We start from the raw sequence: 17,026 nt of genomic DNA on the forward strand, positions 1-17,026 counted from the left end.
ATTTTATTATCAAAAATTATAAAAGAATAGATTTCTTTACATTGATACCACATCTTTATAGATTGTAGCTGTAAGTTGGACAATGATGCCAAAGAATCTGTTTTGCCTTTCTTACCTAAATAGAGAGATAAGTTTTGGCATTAGTGGCCAATTATTTAGAAAATTTAGAAAATAGTTTTGGTTTTTGAGTAAATTGACATAATCCTTACAAAAGGGGGGAAATTTATGTACTTAATTTTTTATGTTCAGGTAAACAAAGCAAGTAAATTTTAATATTGTGAAGATAATTTAAAAATTATAATCTAATTGCTTTGTTATTTACTAAATTGTCCCAAACTTGAGAAATTGAAACTCAATACATAAAAGATAAGCTGGGACTTAGCAGTTACATGCTTTTTAAAAACTGATGGCCTAGGATTTTGCTAATTGGCACCTCCAGCTGAGTTAATATTAGTTAGAATGGGCTTAAGAGGTATAATTAAAGGGAGATGACTGCTCTGTATTATGTTAGTAAGATATTCAAAAATAGGGATAAAAGAAAGATTGCTAACATTAGTAGAAGGTGATAGACTGAGTCCTCTCAAGGGAAACACATCTCCATTTAAAAAATCACATTACCCAAACACAGTCTTAGAATATATTTTCTTCTTTTATCTTATGTCTTATAAACCTGCCATGCATAAAAATGTAGCCAGTGGCAGACAACTCAATATGTTAAATAATTTAACACTCCCACTAGTTCAGAAAGCAAAGGGGGAAGCTGGAGGGAGTGAAATGGAAGGAATCATATGTATGGACGTGTATGAACTAATCTGTAGTTTCTAAAATATTTCCCTGTTGGTTTATTGTAAACTGAACCACAACAAACCAAAGGGTTTAAAATGGTGTGTTTTTCTTCCTCAGGAATTTATACATTTGGACTGTTTGCAACAGATATCTTTGTAAATGCTGGACAAGTTGTCACAGGAAACCTGGCTCCCCATTTTCTTGCCCTGTGTAAACCCAACTACACGGCACTGGGGTGTCAGCAATATACACAGTTCATCAGTGGGGAAGAAGCCTGCACAGGCAACCCAGATCTCATCATGAGAGCGAGGAAGACATTTCCATCCAAAGAAGCGGCTCTCAGTGTCTATGCAGCTATGTATCTGACAGTAAGTAAGGATAGAAACCATTCTTAATTTGTCTTTCTGGTAATTCTCCCAAAGTAGAAATTATTTCTCCCTGCCATAATGGAAGTCACATTAACAGTTTTCTGCAGGCCATTTAATTTATCTTTAATAATAGCTGTTGGTACTGTGACTAAAATTAAGTCAGTTGACTCTCATGAGATTAAGTGTGGGTAGTTGGTTGTATTAAAAAATATAGCCATTAGCATTTCCATTTGAGAATATGTTGATCTTTATATTAAGTAGGGCTTAATGGAAACAAATTTGTCCTATGCAGTCCTTATAAACTTATAATAGTACAATTAAGAGAACTACCGAGGCCTCTTTGCTGCCTACTCAACTTCCAGTGTTCTCTGGTGAAGGTAGAGAAAGAGGCACTCTTTTTCTAGGAAGTTCTTTTTTGTTGGTAACTCTATTATCTCAATATCTCGACCACTGTTTTAGTATTTTGTTATAGAACTAACCAAAATGCCATTATAAATTATATATGTTTTATTTATTCTTGAGTATTTGCCATCATTCTAGTGGTAAGAGCCAGACCGAAAATGCAGATCTCTTGGGACGTTTAGGTGGAAGGAAGTGGTCACCACTGAGTGCATCAACGATGGGCAGGAGTAGGAAGAAGAGCAGCCTTTTCAGGCAGTTCTTTTCCCCAGCACTTGTATCCGTCATTCTTACCCTCTATCACCAGAAGCTGCCTTGAAGCTATAAAGTTGCACTCCAAAAGTGTTCTTTGAAGACTTTTCTTAGCTCCAGTAAGAAGTGCAGAACATTTTTTCTTTTGGAGTTCTCCTAGTCAATGGTGCCAGTAACTACTTCTGATTTCAGCTCAATGACAAGAGATCTCAGGGTCAATGTCAAGCCAAATTTGACTAATTTCTAATTGCTTGAAAAAACTCAGAATTATTTTTCCCCTCAGAGAGCTATTTGATTATGGAAATGTTTCTAATGTTCCTAATGTAAGCTTGTCAGTTTATCTCTAAAAGAGAGAATATTTCCTGTGGCACCTCTGCTTGATATTGGAAATAAAGTTTTCTAGATAAAAGACAATTTAAGAGTGGAACTATAGCATTGTATATAACACACTCAAAATGGCAGAGTCATTTTGGAGGTCATAAGGGTGTGCATTTTAACATTTTTAAAGTGTTTAAGCCAAGCTAATTCTACCATTTGCTTCTTGGACTTTAAAAGAAATCCCATCAGGAAAATTTTTATAGCATTAAGGACCAAATCCCATTCTATCCATTTTCTCTTCTGTACAATTTTCCAGTTACAACTCTCTTCTTACTCTCATACTACTCCCAACACTGTTCCTCTAATTGCCCCCTATTTCTTTAGCCCATTAATTTTGCTTTCTGCTACACATTTTCTGCTACACTTGATATAAAATCTTCTAATCCATGTGTGGTTCTTTCTTAGTCACTAAATTGCTTAACTCTTTGTTCCACCTCCCCTAGAATGTAGAGCAGTTAGCCTTAATATGAAGATTTAAAACTTGTGTGAATCAGGAACAGTAAAACATTTTTCATTCACTGTCATCACATCTAAATCTTATGTTTGTATTTGTATCTGGATATTAATTGTAAAGGTCTTCCCTGGTGGTTCAGATGGTAAAGAATCTGCTTGCAAAGCAAGAGACCTGGGTTCAATCCTTGGGTTGGGACGATCCCCTGGAGAAGGAAATGGTAACCCACTCCAGTATTCTTGCCTGGGAAATCCCATGGACAGATGAACCTGGCAGGTTATACAGTTCATGGGGCTGCAAAGAGTTGGACACGACTAAGCAATTAACACACGTTAATTGTAAACACGTCTTGTGTATAGACATGTGCCAAGCCAGTGACTTGAGACAAATTCCAGAACACTCTCAGAACCCAAATACTGTTACCTGATTATCTTAGCACTAATATAGATTTTGCTGTGTGATCAGGGTATGCCAATGTTAGTGAATGTGTTTGGTAGCTTGGTGTTTTTATTCTGCCAAAATGGTGTGTCTGCTGGCATTTGTTTAGCAACTTATCTGTTTTTTGTTTGTTTTACCAACTTACTTAAAGGCACTTATTTAAGCTACAACTGAATTATAAGTCACACTTTTCTAGTCTAGACTTGGGACTTCCCAGGTTGGCACAGTGGTGAAGAATCCGCCTGCAATACAGGAGACACCAGAGATGCAGGTTCAGTCCCTGGGTTGGGAAGATCCATGGAGGAGTAATGGCAACCCACAGCAATATTCCTGCCTCAAAAGTCCTATGGACAGAGGAGCCTTGCAGGTTATAGTCCATGGGTTATCAAAGAGTCGGACACAACTAAGTGACTGAGCACGCATGCACTGTTCTAGTCTGTAATAAACACTTGGAGATGTTTTAACAATAATAATGATTATTATTAGCAAACATTTATTGAGCATTTAGTATATGCCAGGCACTACTGCTTTACTTCTATTTATTTAATACTTTACTAGCTTTTGTTTATTTTAAAATTTCTTTATTATGTTTACTATTTGTGTAATAGGTGATTATTTATCACTGGAGAAGGGAATGGCAACCCACTCCAGTATTCTTGCCTGGAGAATCCCGTGGACAGAGGAGCCTGGCGGGCCACAGTCCCTGGGGTCGCACAGAGCTGGACCTGATTGAAGCGAGTTAGCAGCATCACAGCCCTGATGTGTGTGTGGTTAGCTGGTTCCCTCCTGGTCCTGCATAACCTCTGCATCCATAGAAGTTAAAGTCAGAGGTTAGGTGGTAGCTATGTTAGAAAAAAGAAAAATGTAATAACAATCTCGCACTCAGAAATCTTCTATTGTTAAACAGTGGTTCAGACTAAAAATCAGCATTCCTGCTTGTAATTACACTGAAAGGTACCGCTGTCTTTTTAACAATAGATTCTGTTCTCTGCTAACTGCTTTTCTCTTTTCCACCACCCCTTTGTGTGTGTGTGAGGGTGGGTGGCTGCTATGGCAACCCTGAATATAACTCCTACTGCAAATGGAGGCAGTACAGTCAGGATTTGCTGTTACAGTTGAACCTATACACATGCATATATTTTCTCCAGCTTCACTGGAGACACCTTGGGAAAACTCTATAATAAAAATTTGGGGTGTTTCAATAGGAAATGCTTGCCAGAATTTTTACATGTAGATGAATAGGGGAAAACAGCCATATTTTCAGTATTCTCTGTGGAAACAGGCTTATTGCTGTGTTTAGGCAGAGATATATTTGTTTATTGTGGTGAAGGTGTTATAAACATATGTAAACACATAAATAAAAATAAATGAGCCCTATTAGGAAGTATGCAAATAAGAATTGAAGAACATTTTCCTGATGCTTCTCTTTGTGGATTAGTAAATAAAATGAAGGAACTCGAACTCTCCCTTAGCATCTGACTTTAATTAAGGCTGTGGGGATAATTTGATCACAGAGTTGTTATCTTTTGCTTTTCTGAGAACTTTCAGGGAAGAAAAAATCCTATGCTTATTTTTGCAAATGCTGTCGATTTCCCAGGAAAAAATTCTGGAGGTTATTTAACCTTCAACCATTGTATTTATAATTCAGTGTTGAGCTGCATTAGAATAATATTTAAATTAAGCTTTGTGGCATTTCTTTTCATATAAAAATGGATAAAATTTTTTTTCAGTTAAAATCAAATGAACTCCAGAATTGGAATGAGACGTAATGTTTGATGACTTTCCAGTTAACCTCATAAACCATTGAAACAAGTCATAGAATGGTCTCTCTAGATCACTTCCAATTCTGACCTCAGGTTTTCTGAAAATATTTTTTTAAAAAGGGAAGGGTCAACTGTATTTATTAGTCTTTTTACATTATCTGTTGCTGCTTGACAACAGAAACCTCAAACAGAATTTGGGGAAGCATGCCCATTTGTGAAGTAGTTGACTCTGTGAGACTGTCTAGATGGGGACAGTATTTGGAGAAAGGATTGGAGAAGGTAAAAAGAAAATCTCTGAACTGTCTTTGCAAATTTGTCTTCACTAGCTGGTGAGACCTGGCTGACATCAGAAAGCCATTCCTGTAGATCATCCCCACTCAGGAGTAATTTAACACTGAAATGTATATGGTCCTTGAGCTCCAGATTTCAAATGAGCAAAATTGTGTCTCGGAGACAATACATCAAACAGTATTTATTGAGCATCTACTCATAATGTGGCTGCTATGGTATCACTTGACCACTGGTGCCACACTGTTATTAGTCGATTGACATTTCTGTTGTGAGCCTTCAACTCTGTGTTAATTGGTATCGGGTGGGGGAAGGAACTAAAGATAATCTGCCAAGTACCCATTGAGTTCCAGTATTTTCACACCATGGACCCCTTTTATAGTTTACCTTTTCCCTCCCAGCTACCACTCCTCCATGAACTGCATGTTTTTAAATGTTCTGTTTAACATAGTAACACTTTCCCATCCCAACTTAAGCCCAGTTATTAAACAATGGTCCATAATAATAAAAATGTAATATGCTGTTTGAAACTGCACAATTCAGTTACTAAAATTGCATACATGCAATTATTAAATAACAAACAGTGAATGATTGAAGACACATGGGTATTCTGCCTCTTCACCATAATTTTACCTGGCTTCTGTAAGTGATACTTATATCTGGGTATTCTGTGATTGACCTATGGATTTATGGTGGCATCTGGTTCTCTGGTTACATCTCAAAAATTTCTGTGGATTCCATGTATCAGAACCACTCAGCAGCATGAGATCACCAATGTTGCCAACTGCCTTAGTATCAGTTCAGTTCAGTTCAGTTCAGTAGCTCAGTCGTGTCCGACTCTTTGCGACCCCATGAATCGCAGCACGCCAGGCCCGCCTGTCCATCACCAACTCCCGGAGTTTACCCAAACTCATGCCCATTGAGTCGGTGATGCCATCCAGCCATCTCATCCTCTGTCATCCCCTTCTCCTCCTGCCCCCAGTCCCTCCCAGCATCAGGGTCTTTTCCAATGAGTCAACTCTTCACATGAGGTGGCCAAAGTACTGGAGCTTCAGCTTCAGCATCAGTCCTTCCAAGGAACACCCAGGACTGATCTCATTTAGGATGGACTGGTTGGATCTCTTTGCGATCCAAGGGACTCTCATGAGTCTTCCCCAACACCACAGTTCAAAAGCATCAATTTTTCGGCGCTCAGCTTTCTTCACAGTCCAACTCTCACATCCATACATGACCACTGGAAAACCATAGCCTTGACCAGATGGACCTTTGTTGGCAAAGTAATGTCTCTGCTTTTTAATATGCTATCTAACTTTCCTTCCAAGGAGTAAGCGTGTTTTAATTTCATGGCTGCAATCACCATCTGCAGTGATTTTGGAGCCCAAAAAAATTAAGTCTGACACTGTTTCCACTGTCTCCCCATCTATTTCCCATGAAGTGATAGGACCAGATGCCATGATCTTAGTTTTCTGAATGTTGAGCTTTAAGCCAACTTTTTCACTCTCCTCTTCAAGAGACTTTTTAGTTTATCTTCCCTTTCTGCCATAAGGGTGGTGTCATCTGCATATCTGAGGTTATTGATATTTCTCCCGGCAATCTTGATTCCAGCTTGTGCTTCCTCCAGCCCAGTGTTTCTCATGATGTACTCTGCATATAAGTTAAATAAGCAGGGTGACATTATACAGCCTTGATGTACTCCTTTTGCTATTTGGAACCAGTCTGTTGTTCCATGTCCAGTTCTAACTGTTGCTTCCTGACCTGCATATAGGTTTCTCAAGAGGCAGGTCAAGTGGTCTGGTATTCCCATCTCTTCCAGAATTTTCCACAGTTTATTGTGATCCACACAGTCGAAGTCTTTGGCGTTTAGTCAATAAAGCAGAAATAGATGTTTTTCTGGAACTCTCTTGCTTTTTCTATGGTCCAGCGGATATTGGCCATTTGATCTCTGGTTCCTCGGCCTTTGCCTTAGTATAGTTCCAGACAAAAGCAAAGAGTACATTTCAGTTAGTGCATGTGGCCTTATTTTGGGTAAATATACTTTTCTATTAAGATCTTTGAAATATTGAAAACTACGTCACAGAATTTCATTAATATGTCTGGGGTTTCTTAGGTGTTAGCAAACTCCAGTTTGAGGGTTGCTGGCAGCCTTTGGATATTCTAATTAGGAAAATAGGACTTACTATAATTGGGCAATATAAGATAGCCAAGGCTTCAAAATGATTTCTGTAGTCCCTAGCACTTGGATGTGTGCCTTCATGGGCCACTTCTGCCATTAAAAATTATGTTCATGCATGCTAAGTAGCTTCAGTCATGTCTCACTCTTTGTGACCCCATGGACTATAGCCTGCCAGGCTCCTCTGTCCATGGGATTTTCTAGGAAAGAATACTGGAATGGGTTGCCATGTCCTCCTCAAGGGTATCTTCATGACCCAGATACCAAACTGGCATCTATTATTTTCCTGCATTGGTAGGCAGGTTCTTTACCACTAGCACCACCTGAGAACCCCCTAAAAATATATATATGTGGGCTTCCCTGGTGGATCAGCCATAAAGAATCAGCCTGCCAATGCTGGAGACACAGGTTCGATCCCTGGGTCAAGAAGATCCCCTGGAGAAGGAATTGGCAACCCACTCCAGTATTCTTACCTGTAAAATTACGTGGACAGAGGAGCCTAATGGGCTACAGTCCATGGGGTTACAAAAGGCTCAGACATAACTAGCAACTAAATAGCAACAACAGCATGTGTATATGTTGTGACATCATTGCTATAAAAACAAATTTATAAATAATATATGTTGAATATTTTATTTACTGTTCACTTTTTCCTTCTTATTTTAGTACTAAGACAATTTCATAGGTCCCTACAAGTATCACTGTGCCTACTGGATAAGTTTTTCCTGTGGATGGTACACACATAATACAGTTCTGAGTGAAATATGATTGTTAATGTACCCACTTTACCACATTACAAGTACCCACTTGTAATGACAGTGGGAGCTTCTGAGTCAGATGATATGAAATGTATAGACTGGAGTAGCTGGGGGGATCCTTCAGTACTTTCTCGAGAGTCCAAGAGGGAAGAGGTCACTATTGGCAAGCACCGTGGGGAGTGCTTCAGAAGTAAGTGGTACTTAGGATGGGTCTTGAAGGTGAATATGATTTGAATAGGTAAAGAAGAGTCATTCCAGGTAAGGGGACAGGGAGAGCAAAGGCCAGGAGCAAAAAAGAACAGATACATTTTGGAGGGCCTGAGGGAGGGTACCTCTCATAAGGAGTATATGGTGGGGGTGGGATTGTGGGGTTTAAGAATTAGCAAGGATAAATAAATCAGAAAGACCTTATAAACCAACCTGAGACTTCATGCTCAAGTTAATAAGCAAATAAATGCCATACAGAAGCAATTCTTTAGAATGATTCTATTTACTTCAATTCCTGTAAATATATATTGAATATGTGGAATGCATCAATCCTGTACATACTGATGTAAACTCCTTCTGAAGTTTAAAATGATCTAATAGAGAGTAAAGTGAAAGTTGCTCAGCTGTGTCCGACTTTTTGCGACCCCATGGACTATACAGTCCATGGAATTCTCCAGACCAGAATACTGGAGTGGGTAGCCTTTCCCTTCTCCAGGAGATCTTCCTAACCCAGGGTTCGAACCCAGGTCTCCCACATTGCAGGTGGATTCTTTACCAGCTGAGCCACAAGGGAAGCCCAAGAATACTAGAGTGGGTACCTACCCCTTCTCCAGTGGATCTTCACCACCTAGGAATAGAACTAGGGTCTCCTGCATTACAGGCAGATTCTTTATATCAAGAATAAAGAGGGAATTAAAAAGAAAGAAACTAAAAGTGAAGGGACGATTTTAAGGAGATGGTCAGTGTCAGACTTGAAATGATAAGCATTTGAACTCAGTTGGTTTCCTTAAGACTGAAAGTCCCAGTGCTGATGAGACCGGAGTCAAGTGATATGAAATGTATAGATTTGAGCAGCTGTGGGACCCCTGTTTTCTCTGAGAGCACAGGAATAGGAAAGTCAGATGTAGACCCAGAGCCAATGCTCTGATGTACACCTCAGGGTTTATACACCATCACCAGCTTACTTGGGCTTCTCTGGTGGCTCAGGACAGTAGAGAATACGCGTGCAATGCAGGAGACCCTGGTTCAATCCCTGGGTCAGAAAGATCCCCTGGAGAATTCTTGGGAATGGCTATCCACTCCAGTATTCTTGCCTGAAGAATTCCATGGACAGAGGAGCCTGGCGGACGGGCTACAGTCCATAGGGTTGCAGAGAGTCAGACATTTCTGAGCAAGGTAACACTTTCACACTTTCACCAGTTTGCTTAGATGCTATGCCACGCTTTCATTTATTGAAAGTAACAATCTAGCACCATACTAAGAACTCTCTATGCCTTAATCTTCACAATGGCTGGAATGAAATTTGGGTATCTTTATTTTACAGGTAACAGAACTAAGGATGCACGTGTGTGTGCATGCCTGGTAATTTCAGTCATGTCTGACTCTTACACAGAAGTTAATTAACATGCCCAAGGTTATTCAGCTAGTATTTGTTAGAGCCAGGACTGTGACCCAGGGTGGTATGACGCCAGAGCCAGTATTAGGTTTCTTACATCACACTACCTCCTGAGGCGTGCCCCAGTGAACAGAAGGCAGTTTCATTTTATCTCCCAGTGCTTTACACATAGTCAGTGAAGAAAACTAGTTCATTGATTTTCATTGAAATGTTGCACAATATGAATTAGGAAGGTTGTCAAAAAAGTATGCATTCCATAAGTTCCTGTTTTGTGTCCTATTTTCCAGGCAGCCAAGTAGCTCAAACACTAAAAGTAGTATGAATGGTCATTATTATTGGACTTTAATTGTACTTTGACTTTAAGTAAATGCATATTTTATTCTTCAGTTCAGTCGCTCAGTCGTGTCCGACTCTTTGCAACCCCATGAGTCATGGCACACCAGGCCTCCCTGTCCATCACCAACTCCCGGAGTTTACTCAAACTCGTGTCCATCGAGTCGGTGATGCCATCCAACCATCTCATCCTCTGTCGTCCCCTTCTCTTCCTGCCCCCAATCCCTCCCAGCATCAGGGTCTTTTCCAGTGAGTCAACTCTTCTCATCAGGTGGCCAAAGTATTGGAGTTTCAGCTTCTACATCAGTCCTTCCAATGAACACCCAGGACTGATCTCCTTTAGGATGGACTGGTTAGATCTCCTTGCAGTCCAAGGGACTCTCAAGAGTCTTCTCCAACACCACACTTCAAAAGCATCAATTCTTTGGTGCTCAGCTTTCCTCACAGTCAAACTCTCACATCTGTACATGACCACTGGAAAAACCATAGCTTTGACTAGATGGACCATTTTATTCTTATGAAGCTTAATTTTGGGTATCTTATGTTCTGCATAGTGTTTTCAGATGGTACAGGACTTTAATGGCTTTAAAAATGACAACTTCTAACTTATCTTCAACTTCTTTAGAAGTACGATAGTTGACTGCATAATAACCTAACTACCATTGGCCATGCTTCATGCTTATTAGATCTCCACTGTAGGCAGTACCACTTTGATGTTACTGGCCAGAAGTGTGTTCATAAGTGCGGGATGTTTCCCCAAGTGTCCATCAAGGCTCCAGTGTGCTAACCACCCCTCGTTTATCTTGCCTGATCAGAATGATGTCTTGGATGTAAAGGCTCAACATGGCTTTCAGTAAGATGTCCAAAATGTCCACCTCACTTCAGACTTTGATGCGGCAATGAGTCGGAGAGTTAACATAGCACTGACATAAATTGAGATGTGAGGAGCAGCCCATTCCAAGTGAAAGTGAACCGTTTCTCATATTCTTGCTTGCCTGAGATAGAACACAGCACATTTGACAAATCAGTGGTTACCTCTACCTGGTTGAAGATTCAGTAGTCTATAGTCATTCTCCAGGATCTGTCTAGACTGGTAAATTAAATGGACACATGAGGAGACCTGCAACCCCTGCATTCTTGAGATCCTAAGTGGTGGCATTAAATCTTTACCATTCCCTTTACTAATGCAATATGATTTTTCCTTTTTATCATGGCAGGAGTGGGAGAATACTGTTTTCACAAGCTTCCAATTGAATTCCCCCAGTACTCCTCCTGCCTAGGGGAAAGTGACCACTGGCTGTGCTCTGAGACCTAGTAAATTCACTGTGAGCCAGAGTCTGGTCTGGATTCATTCATTATGTAGTCCTCACATGACCCTACTTTACCCTGAGACCATGATGATGTTAATTCAGGTATCCAGGTAACAGTGTCCACTCAGATCTTCTGTCTAATAGTCCTTAAAATATCTGGATGTTCTCTTTTCCCCAGTGTATAGTCACTTGAATGAATGGCCACCGGTCCTTTTGGGGCAGAACTGGGAGAGTCATTGCAATGTGTATTTTCTGTAGTGTTGCAGATCCTTCCCTCTGGGTTCAAAAGTTGTCTCTCATTGGCTCTCCATCTGTTTTGCTCCGAAGAAAGTCTACGATCTGTAAGTCATCTCTAAAACTTTCAGCTGGTCAAATCCCCTTGACTGTCACTCAGGCCTCTGCATTATTATAATAATTGAGACACTCCCTCCCACCCCACCTCTGCGTTTGATGGTTAAGCCACCATAATGCTTCTGTTTCTTCAGGCTCCCCATCATCCACATGGGTATTGGGGAACCCAGCTCTGTGATAGGCTCCTCTACCATCAGTCCTGGCTGCACAGGAGGGGTGCTGCTGGACTTTTTCATCATGCTGGTGGCCCTCTTGCTGACACTTTCCTGACACCTCAAAGAACACCTAGCTCATCACCTAGGTCCTCCCATGGTACACAACCCTCTAGCAGGCCTTTGTGATCATATAATATGTCCATTCCAGCAGTGCCCCTTTCTTTGAGACTTCTCATTCCTTCCTTTACCAACTGCCAAGGCAATTCAGGCATGTCAGCTTTATTAAGAGAAAGCAGTCATTTTCTCTAGGCTTTTAGGAGCCAGCCCAGCAAGGTGTTTTGACTGTCCCCTGGAGCCTTGCAAGAGTGTTAAATCCTAAGTGCTTAAGTATCCCTATGTCAACAAACATTTGCTTATCCTTTTCTGTTTCATTCTTATTGATAAAGTCCCCTCGAAACCTAGCCCCCTAGGTCTGCCCTGCCTCCAGCTTGTGTGTGCTGGCTACTTCTAGCAGCTTCTTAAGGGTGGAGTCTCTCTGCTTCTCATCAGGTTCCTCACATCCTGGCAACTTAGGCCTAGTCATTGGCCTGGCAGTCAGGAGGAGCAGTGGGGGCAGATCATGAGGGAGCCCCCGGTCATTGGAGGGGAGTGACTTCTTATTTCCCCAGCCATGCATCTTGGCATGGATAAGCTGATGGAGCAGTAGCATTTTGTAGGTAGAGGTGGGCCACATCTGAAGGCTCTAAGGGTTTACAGCAGTCTCGTTATTCAAAATCTTCAGTCATATCCACCCAGATGTCCCTGTCCTTTGTGTTAAGGTCTCAGATTTTCCACACCAAGGTCCTGACCTTGTGTGCGTAATAGACCTGTCTTAGCTGAGCACTCAGTCATCTTTGAAGGTCCCCTGACTCTTAGTTAGTATGTCATAAGTTGGTCTTCAGCTTTTCTACCCTCATATTACAGAATAAACAACCCCTTTCTAAGTTACCAAAGAGGCTCTCTGGCCTACACACTCAGTTTTCATTTGTTTGTTAACTCCCCTCAGCTTTTCATTTTCTCTCTGTAGGGTACCAGCAAGACTTAATAAGAATCAGCCAATTTTATTATCCCTGAAAGCATTGTTTCCCTGATTCCTCAATTGCTTGAATCATTGACCTGGCTAACATCTTCCTCCCACCTAGAGGGACCAACCACCAGGCTTCAGACTTTCAGTGCTGAAATCAGGGATGTTTGTCTAAACCAGAATGAGTTGCTTAGCCCAGGGGTCTCCAACCTCCAGAATCTAATGCCTGAAGATCCAAACTGAAGCTAATGTAATAATAATAGAAGTAAAGTGCACAATAAATGTAATGCACTTGAATCATCTTGAAACCATTCCCCCTCCTTCTGGTCCATGGAAAAATTGTCTTCTATGAAACCAGTCCTGGGTGCTAAAATGGTCAGGGACTGATGAGTTAGCTTGTTCCTACCAGAGCATTCTTCCAAGACACTACTGATGACTTTTAGCAATTGCATAGCTACATGGTAGGATGGGGCCCTCATCACACACCACGTAGGATGGGGCCCTCGTTTCCAGCCAGGATATGTTCCAGAACTCATCTTATCTCCTGCTATCTTAGACCAGCCCTGGTACTGACTCCGTTAGTTAGGATTTTCCAAGAAGTGAAAGAGATTTATTGGAGGGGGGCAATATTTGCAAAAGTTAGAGGAAGGACACAAGATTGGATAGGTAGAGTCTTAGCCGGTTCTGATTAGAGGTTGTCCATTAAAAGAGCCCACATAGGACATAAACGTGCAGGCCTTAGAACCCATGCTGTGCTTACTCATTGACTGGGGCTGGCCAGGAAGACTGTGGCTCAATCACTATGGTGAATCCAACTGCTTTACAGGCAGAGCCTCTCAGCTCACTGCTCTCCTAGCAACACAATAGCTTGATCTTTGCTGAGAGGAGATCAGAGGAACTTACCTCTGGCTGCCACACGGCTTTCATCCAGTTCTAACTTAGAGAGGTTCTCCTAAGATATGCACAGCCAGGGGCCAAGAGTGTGCTGTGTTGTCTTCTGTGATCCTCTCTGTGCCAAATGCATTTGCATTTGAAGTTCCATAATGTATAGGAAAAATTATAACTCTGTCATTTCAGTCATCAAACTTCTCCTAAATTGATGGACGCTATAGTTCAAATCCTAAAGGAAATCAGTCCTGAATATTCATTGGAAGGACTGATGTTGAAGCTGAAATTCCAGTACTTTGGCCACCTGATACAAAGAGCTGACTCATTTGAAAAGACCCTGATGCCGGGAAAAATTGAAGGCAGGAGGAGAAGGGGACGACAGAGGATGAGATGGTTGGATGGCATCACCGACTCGATGGACATGAGTTTGAGTAAACTCCGGGAGTTGGTGAGGGATAGGGAGGCCTGGCATGCTGCAGTCCATGGGGTCACAAAGAGTCGGACATGACTGAGCGACTAAACTGAACTGATAGTTCAAATCAGAGATTCTTGGCACATCTCCACTGCATTACAAAAGACATTACCTTCTCCTGTGAACACAGTCTGCTTTGAGCCTTTTGTTTGTTTATGCCTTGTAAAGAAAATTTTGAAAGGAGAACAAATGACTTCAGATAACAAATAAAAATTCTTCTATAATAATGTAGAAATTTGGAGTATAAAAATAATAACTGTTATTATGGCATGCTTACTGGCCTGAATGTTTTACAGATAGTATATTTACTGCTTTTTTTTCCTTTGTCAAACATATTAATCAGGCATCTTTTTGTATATAGAAATGTGTGCTTTTAGCTTATGTACAATGTAGGAAAATGTGATTTCTTGAGACATGGTAAAATCTCCACCATCAAAAAATGAAACCAACAACCCTACAATACCATCCATAAATTTGAACTAACTTCTCATTTCTGAAGGACTGCCTCTAGAAAGACTAATTGATACTTCCTCACCTTATAAGCTAGTTATTATGTGGGTTTTGCCCTTCTCTGCCCCAGCTACACTCTACGTAAACTACTCTTCAGACTTCATCCACCAGAGATCTTATCAAAAGCCTCTTCAGACCCTTGTCTTTCTGACCATTTTAGCGTTACTAAGACTCTTGATCACCCCCTTCTATCTGAACTTTTCTTTTTTTTTTTTAGCTTTGGGAACATTTTATTTTCTAAATTGGCCTCCCCTATTAAAAGTGCTTTACTGCAATGTCATAAAACCACCTACCAGCCTTTACCAGACTTCCATTCTTGACCTCTTTTTCTTCCCTCAGTTATCTCTCTCACGGGTAATCTCACTCATTGCCACTTCCATGTCTTTTCAAGTGAACCCCAAAGCTCCTTCCCTGGCCCTACTTTTCTCCTGAACTCCGAGTTTATTTCTAACTTGAACATAAATATATTTGTTTCATCAGCTCCTTAAATTCTGCATTTCAAAAATCGAAATCATGACCTGCCATTGCTCCAAACTAGCTACTGCTTTTCTATCTTCGGATTTGATTATTGGCATCCCTTGGGTAACTGTCTGTTACCCAAGTGAAACCTCTGAGTCATCCTCAACTCCTCCCACTTCCACACCCCCACATCCAGATGTCTGATTAATTATGTTGGTTCCACATTTGGAATATCTCCCAAATTTAGACTTGTCTTCTCCACCCTGCCCCTCATACTTCTCCTTGAACATGGTTCCTCTAAGTCACTCACCTTGACTATTACAGTAGCCTCCCAAAGAAGCTTCCTAAGAAAGTTCTTAACTCACCCCATTCATTTTACACTGTGCCACTAGAGTAACACTCCTAAAGCAGTAGTTTAAACAAGTCTGTTTTTGTACAAAAGCTCTTCATAGCCTCCTCTCATCAACCCTTCAAGGGTCACACCCCTATATGTGGCATATGAAACCTTCTTCCTCCTGGCTAAGCTTGTGTTCCCTTCTGCCATAGACTGAATTGTGTCCCCTGAAAAATTCCTATTGTTGTTTAGTCGCTAAGTTGTGCCTGACTGTTTATGACCCCATGAACTGCAGCACGCCAGTCTTCCCTGTCCTTCACTATCTCCCTGAATTTTCTCAAACTCATGTCCATTGAGTCAGTGATGTCATCCAACTATCTCATCCTCTGTCATCTCCTCCTGCCCTCAGTCTTTCCCAGCATCAGGGCCTTTTCCTATGAATCAGCTCTCCACATCAGGTAGCCAAATATTGGCACTTCAGCTTCAGCATCAGTCCTCCAAATGAATATTCAGGGTTGATTTCCTTTAGGATTGACTGGTTTGATCTCCTTGCTGTCCAGGAGACTCTCAAGAGTCTTCTCCAGCACCACAGTTCAGAGGCATCAATTATTCGGTGTTCAGCTTTCTTTATGGTCCAACTCTCACATTCATACATGACTACTGGAAAAACCACAGCTTTCACTATATGGACTTTTGTCTGTGAAATTCACATATTGAAGCCCTAATCTCCACTTGATGGCATTTGGAAGTGGGGCCTTGGGAGGTAATTAGGTTTAGATGAGGTCCTCGAGATGGGATCAGTTCCCTTTTAAGAAAAGACACCAGAGAGCTTGCTCTTTCTGTGTGCCATATGAAGACACAGTAAGAAATCAACTTTCTATAAATAAGGAAGAAAGCTCTCGTCAGAACCCAATCATTCTGGGCCCTGACCTCAGACTTCCAACCTCTAGAGCTGTGAGGAAATAAATACCTGTCATTGAAGTCATCCAGTCTCTGGTATTTTGTTAAGGCAGCTTCAGCTAAGACACCTCCCTTCATTCACCACACCCTGTTTCATGAGCTCAGATCCCAGGTCACATGAACTCAGTTCACACCAGATAATCACAAGTTACTAACTACATATTTTTTCCACTTTGCTGTTCTCCTGACCTATTAATGTGATATCTTCAGTACCTCCTACTTACATATTCAGCTAGTCAAAATTCTAGTCATCTTTGTATGTATCAACCAGAGTTCTCCACTACACATAATGGAAAGTGAATCTGGCTGATTTGGCCCAAATGAGGTGAAAAGATGGGCTTACAAACTAGGTTCAGGGAATGAGCAGGAACCGATGGAAGCTGAGCAGCCAGAACCTCAGCCAGAACCTGACCATAGGAAGGACATGGTGAGGATACACTGCTGTGCCTGCAGGGCCCAGGACCCCACATGGCCACCCTCTGGTAGGGCCTCCACCAGCGTGGCTGCCACCGCAACTGCTAATAGAATGGATATCTC

The 17,026-nt window shown here is 41.2% G+C and overlaps 1 protein-coding gene across 5 annotated transcripts in view; it reads left to right on the plus strand.

Annotated features, from left to right (window-relative positions):
- The window catches only part of PLPPR5 (phospholipid phosphatase related 5), a 124,458-nt gene that overhangs the window by 49,357 nt on the left and 58,075 nt on the right, over positions 1-17,026 (plus strand). For all 5 annotated transcript variants that reach the window (XM_065927696.1, XM_065927707.1, XM_065927704.1 and 2 more), the window contains exon 3: positions 904-1,154. In XM_065927696.1, the coding sequence (XP_065783768.1) occupies positions 904-1,154 (251 nt within the window). The remainder of the gene's footprint in view (positions 1-903; positions 1,155-17,026) is intronic.

The sequence above is a fragment of the Muntiacus reevesi genome, chromosome 1, assembly GCF_963930625.1.
Source record: "Muntiacus reevesi chromosome 1, mMunRee1.1, whole genome shotgun sequence".
NCBI lineage: Eukaryota > Metazoa > Chordata > Mammalia > Artiodactyla > Cervidae > Muntiacus > Muntiacus reevesi.